Genomic DNA, 13,114 nt, shown 5'->3' on the forward strand with positions numbered 1-13,114 from the left:
TGCAAAATATGTAAACATTAATGAAGTGGCCTGTGATTTCAAGTCTATGTATATAGGCAGCAGCCTCTACTGTGCTAGTGATGGCTATTTAACAGTCTGATGGCCTTGAGATAGAAGCTGTTTTTCAGTCTCTTGGTCCCAGCTTTGGTGCACCTGTACTGATGATAGTGGGATGAAAAGGCAGTGGCTCGGGTGGTTGTTGTCCTTGATGATTTTTTGGCCTTCCTGTGACATCGGGTGCTGTAGGTGTCCTGAAGGGCAGGTAGTTTGCCCCCATTGATGCGTTGGGCAGATCGCACCACCCTCTGAAGAGCCTTGCTGTTGTGGGCGGTGCATTTGCCATAGCAGGCGGTAATACAGCCAGACACAATGCTCTCAATTGTGCATCAGTAAAAGTTTGAGGGTTTTAGGTGCCATGCCAAATTTATTCAGCCTCCTGAGGTTGAAGAGGTGCTGTTTCCCCTTCACCACACTGTCTGTGTGGGTAGACTATTTCAGTTTGTCAGTAATGTATACACCGAGGAACTTGAAGCTTTCAACCTTCTGCACTGCAGTCCTGTCTGTGGATAGGTAGGTGCTCCTCCTGTTTCCTGAAGTCCACAATCATCTCCTTTGTTTTGTTGAAGTTGAGTGAGAGGTTATTTTCCTGGCACCACACTCTGAGCCTTCACCACCTCCCTGTAGGCTGCCTCGTCATTGTTGGTTATCAAGCCTACTACTGTTGTCGTCTGTAAACTTAATGATTAAGTTGGAGGCGTGCTTGGCCACACAATCATGGGTGAACAGGGAGTACAGGAGTTGGCTTAGCACGCACCCTTGTGGGGCTCCGGAGTTGAGGATTGTGGAGTGATTGTTTCCTACCTTCACCACCTGGGGGCGGCCCGTCAGGAAGTCCAGGACCCAGTTGCACAGGGCGGGGTTCACACCCAGGGCCTCAAGCTTAATGATGAGCTTGGAGGGTACTATGGTGTTGAATGCTGAGCTATAGTCAATGAACAGCATTCTTACATAGGTATTCCTCTTGTCCAGATGGGATAGGGCAGTGTGTATTTGATTGAGGTATTCTAGGTTGGGTGAACAAAAGGACCTGAGTTCCTGTATGTTATCACAATCGCACCATGAGTCGTTACTAATGAAACATACACCCCCGCCCTTCTTCTTCCCAGAGAAATATTTACTCCTATCTGCGTGATGAACTGAGAACCCAACTGGCTGGACCGACTCAGACACTATATCCCTAGAGAGCCATGTTTCCGTGAAACAGAGTATGTTACAATCCCCGATTTCTCTCTGGAAAGATGCCCTGAGCTCATCAACTTTATTATCCATAGACTGAACATTAGCGAGTAATATACTCGGAAGCGGTGGGTGGTGTGAGCGCCTCCTCAGTCGGACTCTAAGACCACTCCGAGTACCTCTCCTCCGCCGGCGGTATTTTGGGTTGGCCTCTAGAATAATTTAATTTGCCTTTAGCGGGTGCGAACAAAGTATCTGTTTCCGGGAAGTCATATTCCTGTTTGTATTGCTGGTGAGTTAACGCCACTCTGATATCCAATAGTTCTTCCAGGCTGTATGTAATGACCCCCAAAAATGTTCTGGGCTAATAATGTGTCAGAAATAATACATAAAAAAACTAAATACTGCTAAGTTTCCCAAGAGCTAGAAGCACGGCAGGCCTCTGTCGGCACCATTTTTACACAACAATATCATAATCTGATTTTGAAAGTGTAAAATATTTTATAATTATTATATGCTTACTCAGACACTTGATGGGTCATGTGAAAGAATGACCCATCTATAACTATAACTACCCCCCCAGCCACATCTACAATTGAAGTCAGAAGTTTACATACACCTTAGCCAAATACATTTAAACTCAGTTTTTCACAATTCCTGATTTTTAATCCAAGTTAGGTCAGTTAGGATCACCACTTTATTTTAAGAATGTGAAATGTCAGAGTAATAGTAGTGATTTTTTTTTTCTTTCCCCCCCCCCCCCCCCCCCCCCAGCTTTTATTTCTATCATCACATTCCCAGTGGGTCAGAAGTTTACATACACTCAATTAGTATTTGGTAGCATTGCCTTTAAATTGTTTAACTTGGGTCAAACGTTTTGGGTAGCCTTCCACAAGCTTCCCACAATAAGTTGGGTGAATTTTGGCCCATTCCTCCTGACAGAGCTGGTGTAACTGAGTCAGGATTGTAGGCCTCCTTGCTCGTACACGCTTTTTCAGTTCTGCCCACAAATTTTCTATAGGATTCGGGTCAGGGCTTTGTGATGGACACTCCAGTACCTTGACTTTGTTGTCCTTAAAACCTCTCTGGGATATATGGGACGCTAGTGTCCCACCTCGATAACAGCCAGTGAAATTGCAGGGTGCCAAATTAAAAACAGAAATCTCATAATTAAAATTCCTCAAACAAGTATTATACACCATTTTAAAGATACACTTCTTGTTAATCCAGCCACAGTGTCTGATTTCAAAAAGCACACCATACGATTATGTTAGGTCAGCGCCTAGGTTTTTGCCTGCCATATGAGTTCTGTTATACTCACAGACATCATTCAAACAGTTTTAGAAACTTCAGTGTTTTCTATCCAAATCTACTAATTGTATGCATTATATGCATATTCTGGGCCTGAGTAGCAGGCAGTTTACTCTGGGTACCTTATTCGTCCAAGCTACTCAATACTGCCCCCAGTCCCTAAGAAGTTAAGCCATTTTGCCACAGCTTTCGAAGTATGGTTGGGTTCATTGTCCATTTGGAAGGCCCATTTGCGACCAAGCTTTAACTTCCTGACTGATGTCTTGAGATGTTGTTTCAATATATCCACCAAATTTTCCTTTCCTCATAATGCCATCTATTTTCCCTCCTGCAGCAAAGCACCCCCACAACATGATGCTGCCACCCCCGTGCTTCACAGTTGGGATGGTGTTCTTCGGCTTACAAGCCTCCCCCTTTTTCCTCCAAACATAACAATGGTCATTATGGCGAAACAGTTCTATTTTTGTTTCATCAGACCAGAGGACATTTCTCCAAAGAGTACGATCTTTGTCCCCATGTGCAGTTGCAAACCGTAGTCTGGCTTTTTTATGGCGGTTTTGGAGCAGTGACTTCTTCCTTGCTGAGCGGCCTTTCAGGTTATGCCGATATAGAACTTGTTTTACTGTGGATATAGACACTTTTGTACCTGTTTCCTCCAGGATCTTCACAAGGTCCTTTGCAGTTGTTCTGGGATTGATTTGCACTTTTCACACCAAAGTACGTTAATCTCTAGGAGACAGAACGCGTCTCCTTCCTGAGCTGTATGACGGCTGCGTTGTCCTGTGGTGTTTATACTTGCGTACTATTGTTTGTACAGATGAACGTGGTGTTTGTAAATTGCTCCCAAGGATGAACCAGACTTGTGGAGGTCAAAACATTTTTGTCAGATTTTGGTGATATATGTAATGGGGAATTGATAGACATTAACAATCAAACACAAACAATTCACACAATTAAGTTATGAAACAATGAATGTGCACAAATTGGCTGGAGAGAGACTTGCATTGTGCATCTTAGCCACACTCTCCTTCTTCTTGAACTGTGCCATCCCGGCGGCCTCCACATTGGATTAGTCTCGGCCTCCGCAATGGATTAGTTCGATGAGATGGCACGGGGACGCTTGACTAAAAAAAATCTTAGTCGACAAACAGCCTATCGACCAAAGAATCGACCAGTCTATTAATTGAGGTTAACCCTAGAGGCCATACAAGTATGACTTGTTAAGCACATTTTTACTCCTGAACTTATTTCGGCTTGAGATAACAAAGGGGTTGAATACTTATTGACGCGAGACATTGCATCTTTTCATTTTAATGAATTAGAAAAAAATAATAAATAACAAAATAATTCCACCTTGACATTATGCGGTATTTTGTGTCGGCCAGTGACAAGTCTCAATTTAATCCATTTTAAATTCAGGCTGTAACATAACAATGTGGAAAAAAATCAAGGGGTGTGAATACTTTCTGAAGGCATTGTGTGTCCATGTTACAGCGCTTGTTTCCGGGATAGCATTCCATGAGAGAAACAATTTGTATTTTTAATTTGAAGCTAGACCTATACATTGTTGGTTTACAAAGTCTCCTTTGACAACATAGACATAGGCTATACAATGAAGTAATGGGTCTGGGATAATGATAAAACAGTAATCTTATTGGTTCATATTCTTAAAAGTGGTATTTCATATGTCATTAGTTGAAATGACCAAACGAGCAGTGGGAAATCTTAAAAATGGCACTTTAAAAGAAGAAATTCTGCAGTTTCTTATTAATGTCACCGCAATCTTGACAGAAACCAAGGGGGATGGAAATAAAATGTTGGACATGGGACAATAAACATATATTGACTTTTCCTTGTTTGTGTCCACATGATTTAGATACACGTCCTGTTTTTCCTTCTTTGCCGGGGGGGGAAATTTTGACTAACAGACTAACAATAACCACTTTGGTATATTTGTGCCTTACAGGTCGAGACGATAGAGAAGCGTTGCTTGGAACTCTTCGGCCGAGACTACAAGTACAGCGTCATCCACAACACCAACGGAGAGGTGTGTGGCCACTACCCACAGCAGATAGTCTTCCTGGAGTATGAAAGCACTGAGCTCCATAAAGACAGGTACCTAGCCTACTACCTACGTTACCTTAACAAGGTCATCACTGAGGCTGTGTCAGAAAATATTCGGCCTGCTAGATGTCCAATCCTTGCTTCTTCCGTACTTGTTTCCTCCACTCCTCTCAAAGCTCATTGGAGGAGGAGGTCCAAGGGAGGGACCATGATCCTCTTTTCCAATGCGCTTTGAAAGCAATGGAGGAAACAAGCAAGGATTTGACAGTTAATCAAGGCCACTTAGTAACTAATTACACTGTTGTTTATTTGTGCCTTCCATAGTCCACTGCACATATTCACACAGAGTCTGAGTAAGAGTGCTTATCTAAGCCCCTAGGATCAGGTCCCCCTGTCCATTATAGCCCAATCAATTCATGATGATCTAAAAAGCAAAACTGATCCTAGATCAGTCTTTCTACTCTGAGATGCTTTGTGAATATGGGCCCTGACCTGTTATTGGACAGAAAAACTAAACGGGTTTAATATAGTTCAGCCCACATCGTCATGAGTCATGATTCATGACACAGAGGGGGTTTAAAATTATATGCCCATTTTCATGTCCGAGGTCATATGTATTGTGTGAATCAACAGGAAACATGGGAATGTTCTATTTTGGTACTTGTTCGGGAAATAGAATATGTGCTTTTGACCTATGAGCAGAGCAGTGCAACACTAATAAGATCCACACAGTGAAGAAGATGTCTCGATGTTCCAAAATGTGCTCGTCAGGCTAGATGACGATGTTTATGGGGATAATGCCCTCCCTTCAGGCATTATGATTCCGGATGTGTGTCTGTGCCCTGCTCCGTAGTTTCCCTCTACGCAAATTCACAATTTAGGGAAATCAGCCACTCAATAATTCATAAAAACACCCAGAACGTTTTCACCCAACCGTAATATCTAGAGCAAACACGTTACTTTTACTTGAGCGGCTTCACTGCAAGTGGATTGTGTTTTTAAAGATGTTAAGAAATAATAGGGAATAGGATGCCATTTAGGATTCTACATCTTAAGTTTTAACGTCCTCCTCTTCCATTCACCCACCCCTGCACGGTTTACTTTTCTAATTATGATGGTAACGAGTTCATAGTAACAATAAGGCACCTCTGGGGTTTGTGGTATATGGCCAATATACCACAGCTAAGGACTGTATCCATTGCTATATTGAGGATTATGATCCATATATTGCTTTGTTATAATAGAGCCATGAACATGATATATGGCTGATCCATTTATGATGATCCATATATTGCTGGTGTGCCCCCAGGTTTGAGAGCACGGTCCAGATCACCAAGCTGCAGGACCTGGTGAACCGCAGTAAGATGGCCCGCTGCCGAGGGAGGTTCGTCTGCCCAGTCATCCTCTACAATGGCAAAGTACAACTTTGAGATATATTTATTTTTATGTTTATGTATTTTTTTCTATGTCTCGCCTTCATTTCACCAGGAAGTTAGTCCCTTTGCGGTCCGGAGACATCAGCCTGGTTTGAATACTTTTTCAAATGCACCCTTCTTTCCTCCATTCCTTGGGGTAATCACTGATCTGGTCAGACATAATTAGTGAAGTCAATGCAGTGGAATGCTTGCCAACACTAGCCTAATCCTGTCATGTCACATCAGTGATTGCTTCGAGGAAGGAAGTATTTTTAAGAGCGTTTGAACAGGGCCCTCAAGTCACCTCTAGCCAGCTAGGCACATTCCTTTCTGAGATCTTTCATTTATAAAAGTGTAATTTGTAGTTAATAGCTTTTTAATGCCATACTTTCAGGCTGCAATTTAGATTGAGTTCAAATGCTGTCTTTACTTCACTTATTTTAACAGCTAGGCTTGTTACTGCTTTGCTATTAGCCTACTATGGCTAATACGACCACGTTTGTCATTTGTAATTAAGGGGGGGGGGGGGGAGCTTCTCTTGAAACTTTACCTTCCTAGTTTGGAACTGTTTTAGCCTGGGCTGCTGTATGTTCTCTTTCTCTTTGATCTGTCACAATGTTTAAAAATGGCCTCTGCCTTTGATTTTCTGCAAATCTTTGAAAACCTGTTGAGCATTGTTTTTAAATACTTCTTGCCTTTTGAGCAAAGAAGTGAACGTGTCAAAAACAACAATAAGAGGGACTTGATTGAATGGTTTATAGACTATTGAAATGAGGAGTATGTTAACGTGCCTGTGTGTGTCTAATACTTATCCTGTGTTGTCTTCCGTTGCAGCATATTTGTCGGTCGTCCACTTTGGCAGGCTGGGGGGAGCTATATGGACGCACCGGGTACAACTACATCTTCTCCGGTGAGACTGACAAAAAAGTAAATTTTGTTAGCAAGTGAATCTAGTTCAGGGCCGTATTCACAAAGCGTCTCAGAGTAGGTCTAGGATCAGTTTTTCCCTTTTGATTTATATTTAGTAAGGTTACATGGACAGGGGAACTTGATCCTAGACCAGCACTCTTCGGGAGGGGGGTTGGGTAGTTGAGCGGCTTCACTGCAAGTGGATTGTGTTTTAAAATTCAATAAGGAATAGGGGGCCTCCTGAGTGGCGCAGCGGTCTAAGGCACTGCATTGCTTGAGGCGTCACTACAGACCTGGATTTGATCCCAGTCTGTGTCATAGCCTGCCGGGAGACCCATCCGAGTTAGGGGAGGGTTTGGCTGGCCGGGATGTCCTTGTGCCATCGCGCTCTAGTGACTCCTTGTGGTGTGCCGGGTGCCTGCAAGCTAGCTTCGGTTACAAGTTGTACGGTGTTTCCTTCGACACGTTGGTGTGTCTGGCTTTAGGGGTAAGCGAGCAGTGTGTCAAGAAGCAGTGCGGCTTGGCAGGGTCGTGTTTCGGAGGACGCGTGGTTCTCGACCTTCGCCTCTCCCGAGTCCGGACGGGAGTTGCAGCGGCGAGACTAGGCTGTAACTACCAATTTGGATATCATGAAATTGAGGAGAAAAAGGGGTAAAAGTTTAAAAATATGTACATTTTAGGAATAGGATGCCATTTAGTACTCGGTCTACATCTTGAGTTGTAACATCCTCGTCCTCCTCCATTGTTCTCCTCCCCTGCTCCAGGGGTGCTGCCTGTACTGCGGTTGACCCTGTGCTGCTGGCTTCCAGCCTCTTATACTGCATATGCCTGTTATTAACATTGCCTGTTAAAAAAATGGGACAATGTTTATATGACCCCCTTACAAACAGGCCCATTATTGCCACATTCTTGCCTGCATATGCCTTTTATACCTACCGTGTGCATGCCGGTGACACGTGGTGGTGGTGGTAGTGGTGTGCAGATGTGGGTGGGCGTCTATTTGAATAATTGTATTAATTCGTTCAGGCCAGTCCTAAGAAACATTAAGACTAATAGAATAGCATATTTTTTTGTTTAATTACATCCATATTAATTAAATGGTTCATTCTTTTTTTTCATTAAACCGACAAAACATACCTGCCCCAATCAGTCAACACATATATACAGTATATTATGGTAAGAATATAGCAGAATAAAATACAAGTAATATTTTCCCCATACAACTGGTGTCACATTAACGTGTGGAACCGCTGTCATAAACAAAAATACATTATATTATTTTTTTAAACGGAGCCCAAGCCCGTGTTTTTTAAAATCCGCGTTTCATCTCTTTCTTACCTTCACTCCACTTTAAGGAGCAGGCGTATGGTGTTAAATTGGGATTATCTTCATCATGATACCGACAGAAAATAACAGCCATCCTATTTTCAAAAGCATGTGAGTCTCGTGCTCATATTTCACACCCTCCGCGCCCTTTTTGGAGTTGCCTCTACCTGATGGAGCAAAATTATAGGCCTGCACTTGATTTTTAGGCTACATTATTGCATGCTAAATGTTTCTGATCTGTGATAGCTGTGCAAATGAATAGATGAGCTATACCACCTCCACTTATTTGCCCAGCCAGAAACCAATTACCGTAATTTCCGGACTATTGAGCGTACCTGAATATAAGCCACACCCACTGAATTGTAAAAAAAATATTATTTTGAACATAAATAAGCCGCACATGTCTATAAGCCGCAGGTACCTACCGGTACATTGAAACAAATTAACTTTACACAGGCTTTAACGAAATACGGCTTGTAACAAAAATAAATAGGCTTTAATGAAACACGGCTTGTAACAAAAAATAAAAAATTTGCAGTAAGCTTTAGTTGTCTTTTTGCACTGAGTCAATTCCTCACGCTGCTGTTTCCAACGTCTTATCATCGACTCATTAAGACCAAGCTCCCATGCAGCAGCTCTATTTCCTTTTCCAACAGCCAGATCAATCGCCTTCAACTTGAAAGCTGCATCATATGCATTTCTCCGTGTCTTTGCGATGATGAGGGTAACAAAATGACTACCGTAATCAGAATGATGGGAAGTTTGAGAGCGCTCAATTTAATCTAAACAGTAAACCAAGAAGTTGTTTGACCATAACCCGTTCGGCAATTTCATTGGTCTAATGAAAGCTTCATGCTGCCAAAAAAATGAGCACGTCACAGAATGTTTTTTTTTTTTGAAAAAAAAAATTGAAAGCGGGAAAAATCCATATATTAGCCGCGTCATTGTTTAAACCGCGAGGTTCAAAGCGTGGGGAAAAAAGTTGCGGCTTATAGTCCGGAAATTACGGTAACCAAATAGCCTATACGGATGGAGAGTCAGTGAATCAAAATCACATTGATTGAGCCGAGTCAGTGAAGGCACAGGCTTTTGATCGGGAGTAGGGCTAGGCTACTATGCGACTGCGAGTAAATAGCAAAATTAATCCACTTGTTAAACTACATGTATAACTTGCTGGCCAAAGGTTCTAGTAAATGATCCAACAAGAAAAGATGATCACTAGCAGCCCTAAACTCAGTTTAACTAACATTTCCCCAGCCTAATTGTAGCCTAATCCCAATATCCAAACGGAGATTCGGTGAAAACAAATTGATCGAGGAGTCCCCACGTGTGTCTCGAAGCAACACGACGGCGCTGTCCTAATCAAAATGTGGTCTTCAAATGATCGACTAGTTGACCGCGCGCGCCGTCGGTGTGCGTGCTAAGTGGTGGGCTAATCGAAGAGATGTGTGAAGTGACATGCCTCGCAAAGTTTAGTCGGTAGGATGGTTAGGGGCCGGGCACTGCCGAGCTACCATCAAGAACGTAATGCTTGTCAGTTCATCTATCACACCTCTGGGAACTCTGGAATGATGAACTATGTTCCACGATCAAACAGTGCTGCTATATTTTCACTTGCGATGGCTGCCGTCTATTCCCCAAGACAGTTTTTATGCATTTGGCTTAGTTTAGTAGTTGATAGTCATATTGTGGTTTAGTCAGTAGTGCCATAGGGCCCCATTCATTCTGAAATAGATCTAAAACACCTTACAAACACTCCCGATTCAACTCCTATGAGAGAAGTATCCTCAAGTGTGTCCTCATTGAATCCACTTTTACACGGAACCCAAACCGGCTGCGGGCGTGCCCTATCGTGCCTAAATGTATTTTGTCCCCCTACACCAAACGTGATCACGACACGCAGGTTAAAGTATCAAAACAAACTCTGAACCAATTACATTAATTTGGGGACAGGTCGAAAAGCTTTAAACATGTATGGCAATTTAGCTAGTTGGCTTGCACTTGCTAGCTAATTTGTCCTATTTAGCTAGCTTGCTGTTGCTAGCTAATTTTTCCTGGGATATAAACATTGAGTTGTTATTTTACCTGAAATGCACAAGGTCCTCTACTCCGACAATTAATCCACACATAAAACGGTCAACCGAATCGTTTCTAGTCATCTCTCCTCCTTCCAGGCTTCTTTGAACTTATATGGTGATTGGCATCTCCACTTTCATAGTATTACCACGACAACCAGCAAAACGGTTCATCTTTCAATCACCCACGTGGCTATAACCAATGAGGAGATGGTACGTGGGTACCTGCTTCTATAAACCAATGAGGAGATGGGAGAGGCAGGACTTGCAGCGCGATCTGTGTCAGAAATAGGAATGACTTCTATTTTAGCCATTGGCAACGCCGAAGCTCGTTGGCGCTCGCGAGCAATAATTGAATAACATGGATTTCTACATTTATTTTGCAACGCTCGCGCACGCGACGTGTCCGGTCTGGTCAGCATGTAAGAATTATATGGTGGTGACGCATCTCTCGTTCTCTCATTCGCTCTCCCTCCCTTTCTTTTGCTCATTCGCATTCTCTCTCCCCCTCTAGGGGGTACGGATGACACGTGGGGGGCAGAGTCCGAGCCAGAGGTTCCAGAGGACGACGACGGTGTGAGGTTGGTGTCTTTTCACGTGATCCAGTGACGTGTGTTTTGTTTTCCTTGCCTGATTTTTTTTATTTTTATTTTTTTATTATTGTTTTATTTTTTATTTTTTATTTTTTTGGAATGCTCAAAATGCCCCATACATTTTTGTGGTCGTTGGATGACGTCTAACATTTTTCTTTGAACTCTTTCTCTACATCCCGTCTCTCCCTCGCTACAGGAACGGGGACTCTCAGCTCTTTGACAAGGTGCGGGGTCTGGACATCAAGCTGCTACGCTACCTCTCCGTGCGCTACATCTGTGACCTCATGGTGGAGAACAAGAAGGTCAAGTTTGGCCTTAAGTAAGTCTCAAGCTCACAGCCAGGACTCTTAATGTATTCACCCCTCCCACCCGCGCCCCACACACAGAGGGGGATCTGTTCTGGGTCATTGGCTCCTGTTCATGGTGGCCTTATGGTGACTTTATGTAATGTAATAAACAAGTGTACACTTTTTTTGGACGTTGACCTTTGCATGTGTGGCGGTGTGTGTTGTCTTTATTTATGTAGCTGCCTGCCTGCGTGCTTGTATGGTTGTGATGTAATGTTGACGTGTGTGTGCATGGCGTGGTTGTCTCTGTCTGTTCACATACTTACTATGGTTCGCCGGTTGTGCAGCTGTGTGTACATGTGTCACTGACCGTTAAGTCAGGCGTCATGTATACACGTACGGTTTTCATCACCTTCTGAATATTTTCTTTCTCTACTCCACTTTTTACATTTTTAATTTTTTATCTTCCCCTCTCTTCTCGTCTCTTGTCTGTCCAGTGTCACCTCGTCTGAGAAGGTGGATAAGGCCCAACGCTATGCGGACTTCACCCTGCTCTCTGTGCCTTACCCGGGTAAAGACAATTCTTTCAACCCCAACCTACGTTTACATTCCAGTTCATTGTTAAAATATTCTCCTTTTTATTAGGAAAACAGGTTTCAGCAGTCTTGACAAATAAATTTAGTGTTACGTCGATGACAGTAACTCGGCCTTACAATGCATTTCTACATCTTATTAATAAACGTCTTCCCCAGAGAGATAGCTACAGACCTGGGATCAAATACTATTTGCAATAATTTGAAACACTTAAGCTGGGCTTGACTGAGTTTGATCGGCGCTATGGGTGACGCAAACTCCACCCATCTGGCACACCGGGCAGGCTAAAGCACTAAAAGTATTTGAAAGATTTCAAACCGTATTTGAACTCAGAACTGGATAGCTAGAGGACCTGTACTGTTCTCAATGCGTACAGTTGTATCGTGACACCGGACCCCTCTCTCTGTGCTTCCAGGGTGTGAGTTCTTTAAGGACTACAAAGATCGAGACTACACCGCTGAGGGACTAGTATTCAACTGGAATCAGGTATGCTGGTCGATTTTAACGTTTCCTGCCTAGAAGTATAGTTAATAGAAGGGATAAAAGACTAAAACCTAGGCAATTTAACTTTATCCTCACCCATTCTAGTCATTCTATGGTCTTCTGATCTCAGATTGTGATGTATCATATGTCCATCCAGATGAATGATTTTCACATTTCAAAACATACCATTTTTATTGTTGACAGGATTTTGTGGATGCTCCTTTGACAATCCCTGCGTGCTTTACCAAGAACTTGAATATAAACTGGAGTGAATATCAGGTTAGTCTTTTTTTTTTTTTTTTCCTTCTTCTGAGTATTTCCTCAGTGTTGTTGACTAGGAGAGAAGGACAGATAGGAGACTGTATCACAGGGCACTAGGCTGGATTCAAATTTATGCCAACACGTGTTTGTCTGTCGGAGGCAGTGGCCCAAACCACTAGACCACCCAGGCCACTATATCAGGTATGTCTAACTTTCCAATTATACTTCAGTGAAATGTGATTCCTATTATGTCACAGTATTACTGGTCTCACAGTGACCTCTGTAGGTTGGCCGTGGAACGGCATGGTTGCCGACCATTCATTTCTCATGTCGTCTTGACATTCTCTAAAACGGGTGTTTTCAAACCTCTCCTCAGGCACCCCTAGCCATTTCATGTGTTTAATCCATTCCAGAGCTAGCACACCTGATTCAGTTTGTCAACTACTTATCAAGCCCTTGATTAGTTAACTCAAGTGAGCTAGTTCAGGGCTACAACAACATTGTGAGTAGGTTGGGGGTCCCTGAGGAGATTTTAGAAAACCGCTGCTGTAAGACAGTTT

At 42.9% G+C, this 13,114-nt stretch overlaps 1 protein-coding gene across 2 annotated transcripts in view; it reads left to right on the top strand.

Annotated features, from left to right (window-relative positions):
• LOC106565250 (phosphatidylinositol-3,5-bisphosphate 3-phosphatase MTMR14) overlaps nucleotides 1–13,114 on the top strand; it is a 46,181-nt gene that overhangs the window by 7,403 nt on the left and 25,664 nt on the right. For both annotated transcript variants that reach the window (XM_014132148.3, XM_014132150.3), the window contains exons 2-9: nucleotides 4,514–4,662; nucleotides 5,921–6,029; nucleotides 6,861–6,936; nucleotides 10,851–10,917; nucleotides 11,126–11,248; nucleotides 11,714–11,787; nucleotides 12,226–12,296; nucleotides 12,498–12,572. In XM_014132148.3, the coding sequence (XP_013987623.1) occupies nucleotides 4,514–4,662; nucleotides 5,921–6,029; nucleotides 6,861–6,936; nucleotides 10,851–10,917; nucleotides 11,126–11,248; nucleotides 11,714–11,787; nucleotides 12,226–12,296; nucleotides 12,498–12,572 (744 nt within the window). The remainder of the gene's footprint in view (nucleotides 1–4,513; nucleotides 4,663–5,920; nucleotides 6,030–6,860; nucleotides 6,937–10,850; nucleotides 10,918–11,125; nucleotides 11,249–11,713; nucleotides 11,788–12,225; nucleotides 12,297–12,497; nucleotides 12,573–13,114) is intronic.

This window comes from Salmo salar, chromosome 12 (genome assembly GCF_965601325.2).
Source record: "Salmo salar chromosome 12, fSalSal1, whole genome shotgun sequence".
In the NCBI taxonomy this organism is placed as follows: domain Eukaryota; kingdom Metazoa; phylum Chordata; class Actinopteri; order Salmoniformes; family Salmonidae; genus Salmo; species Salmo salar.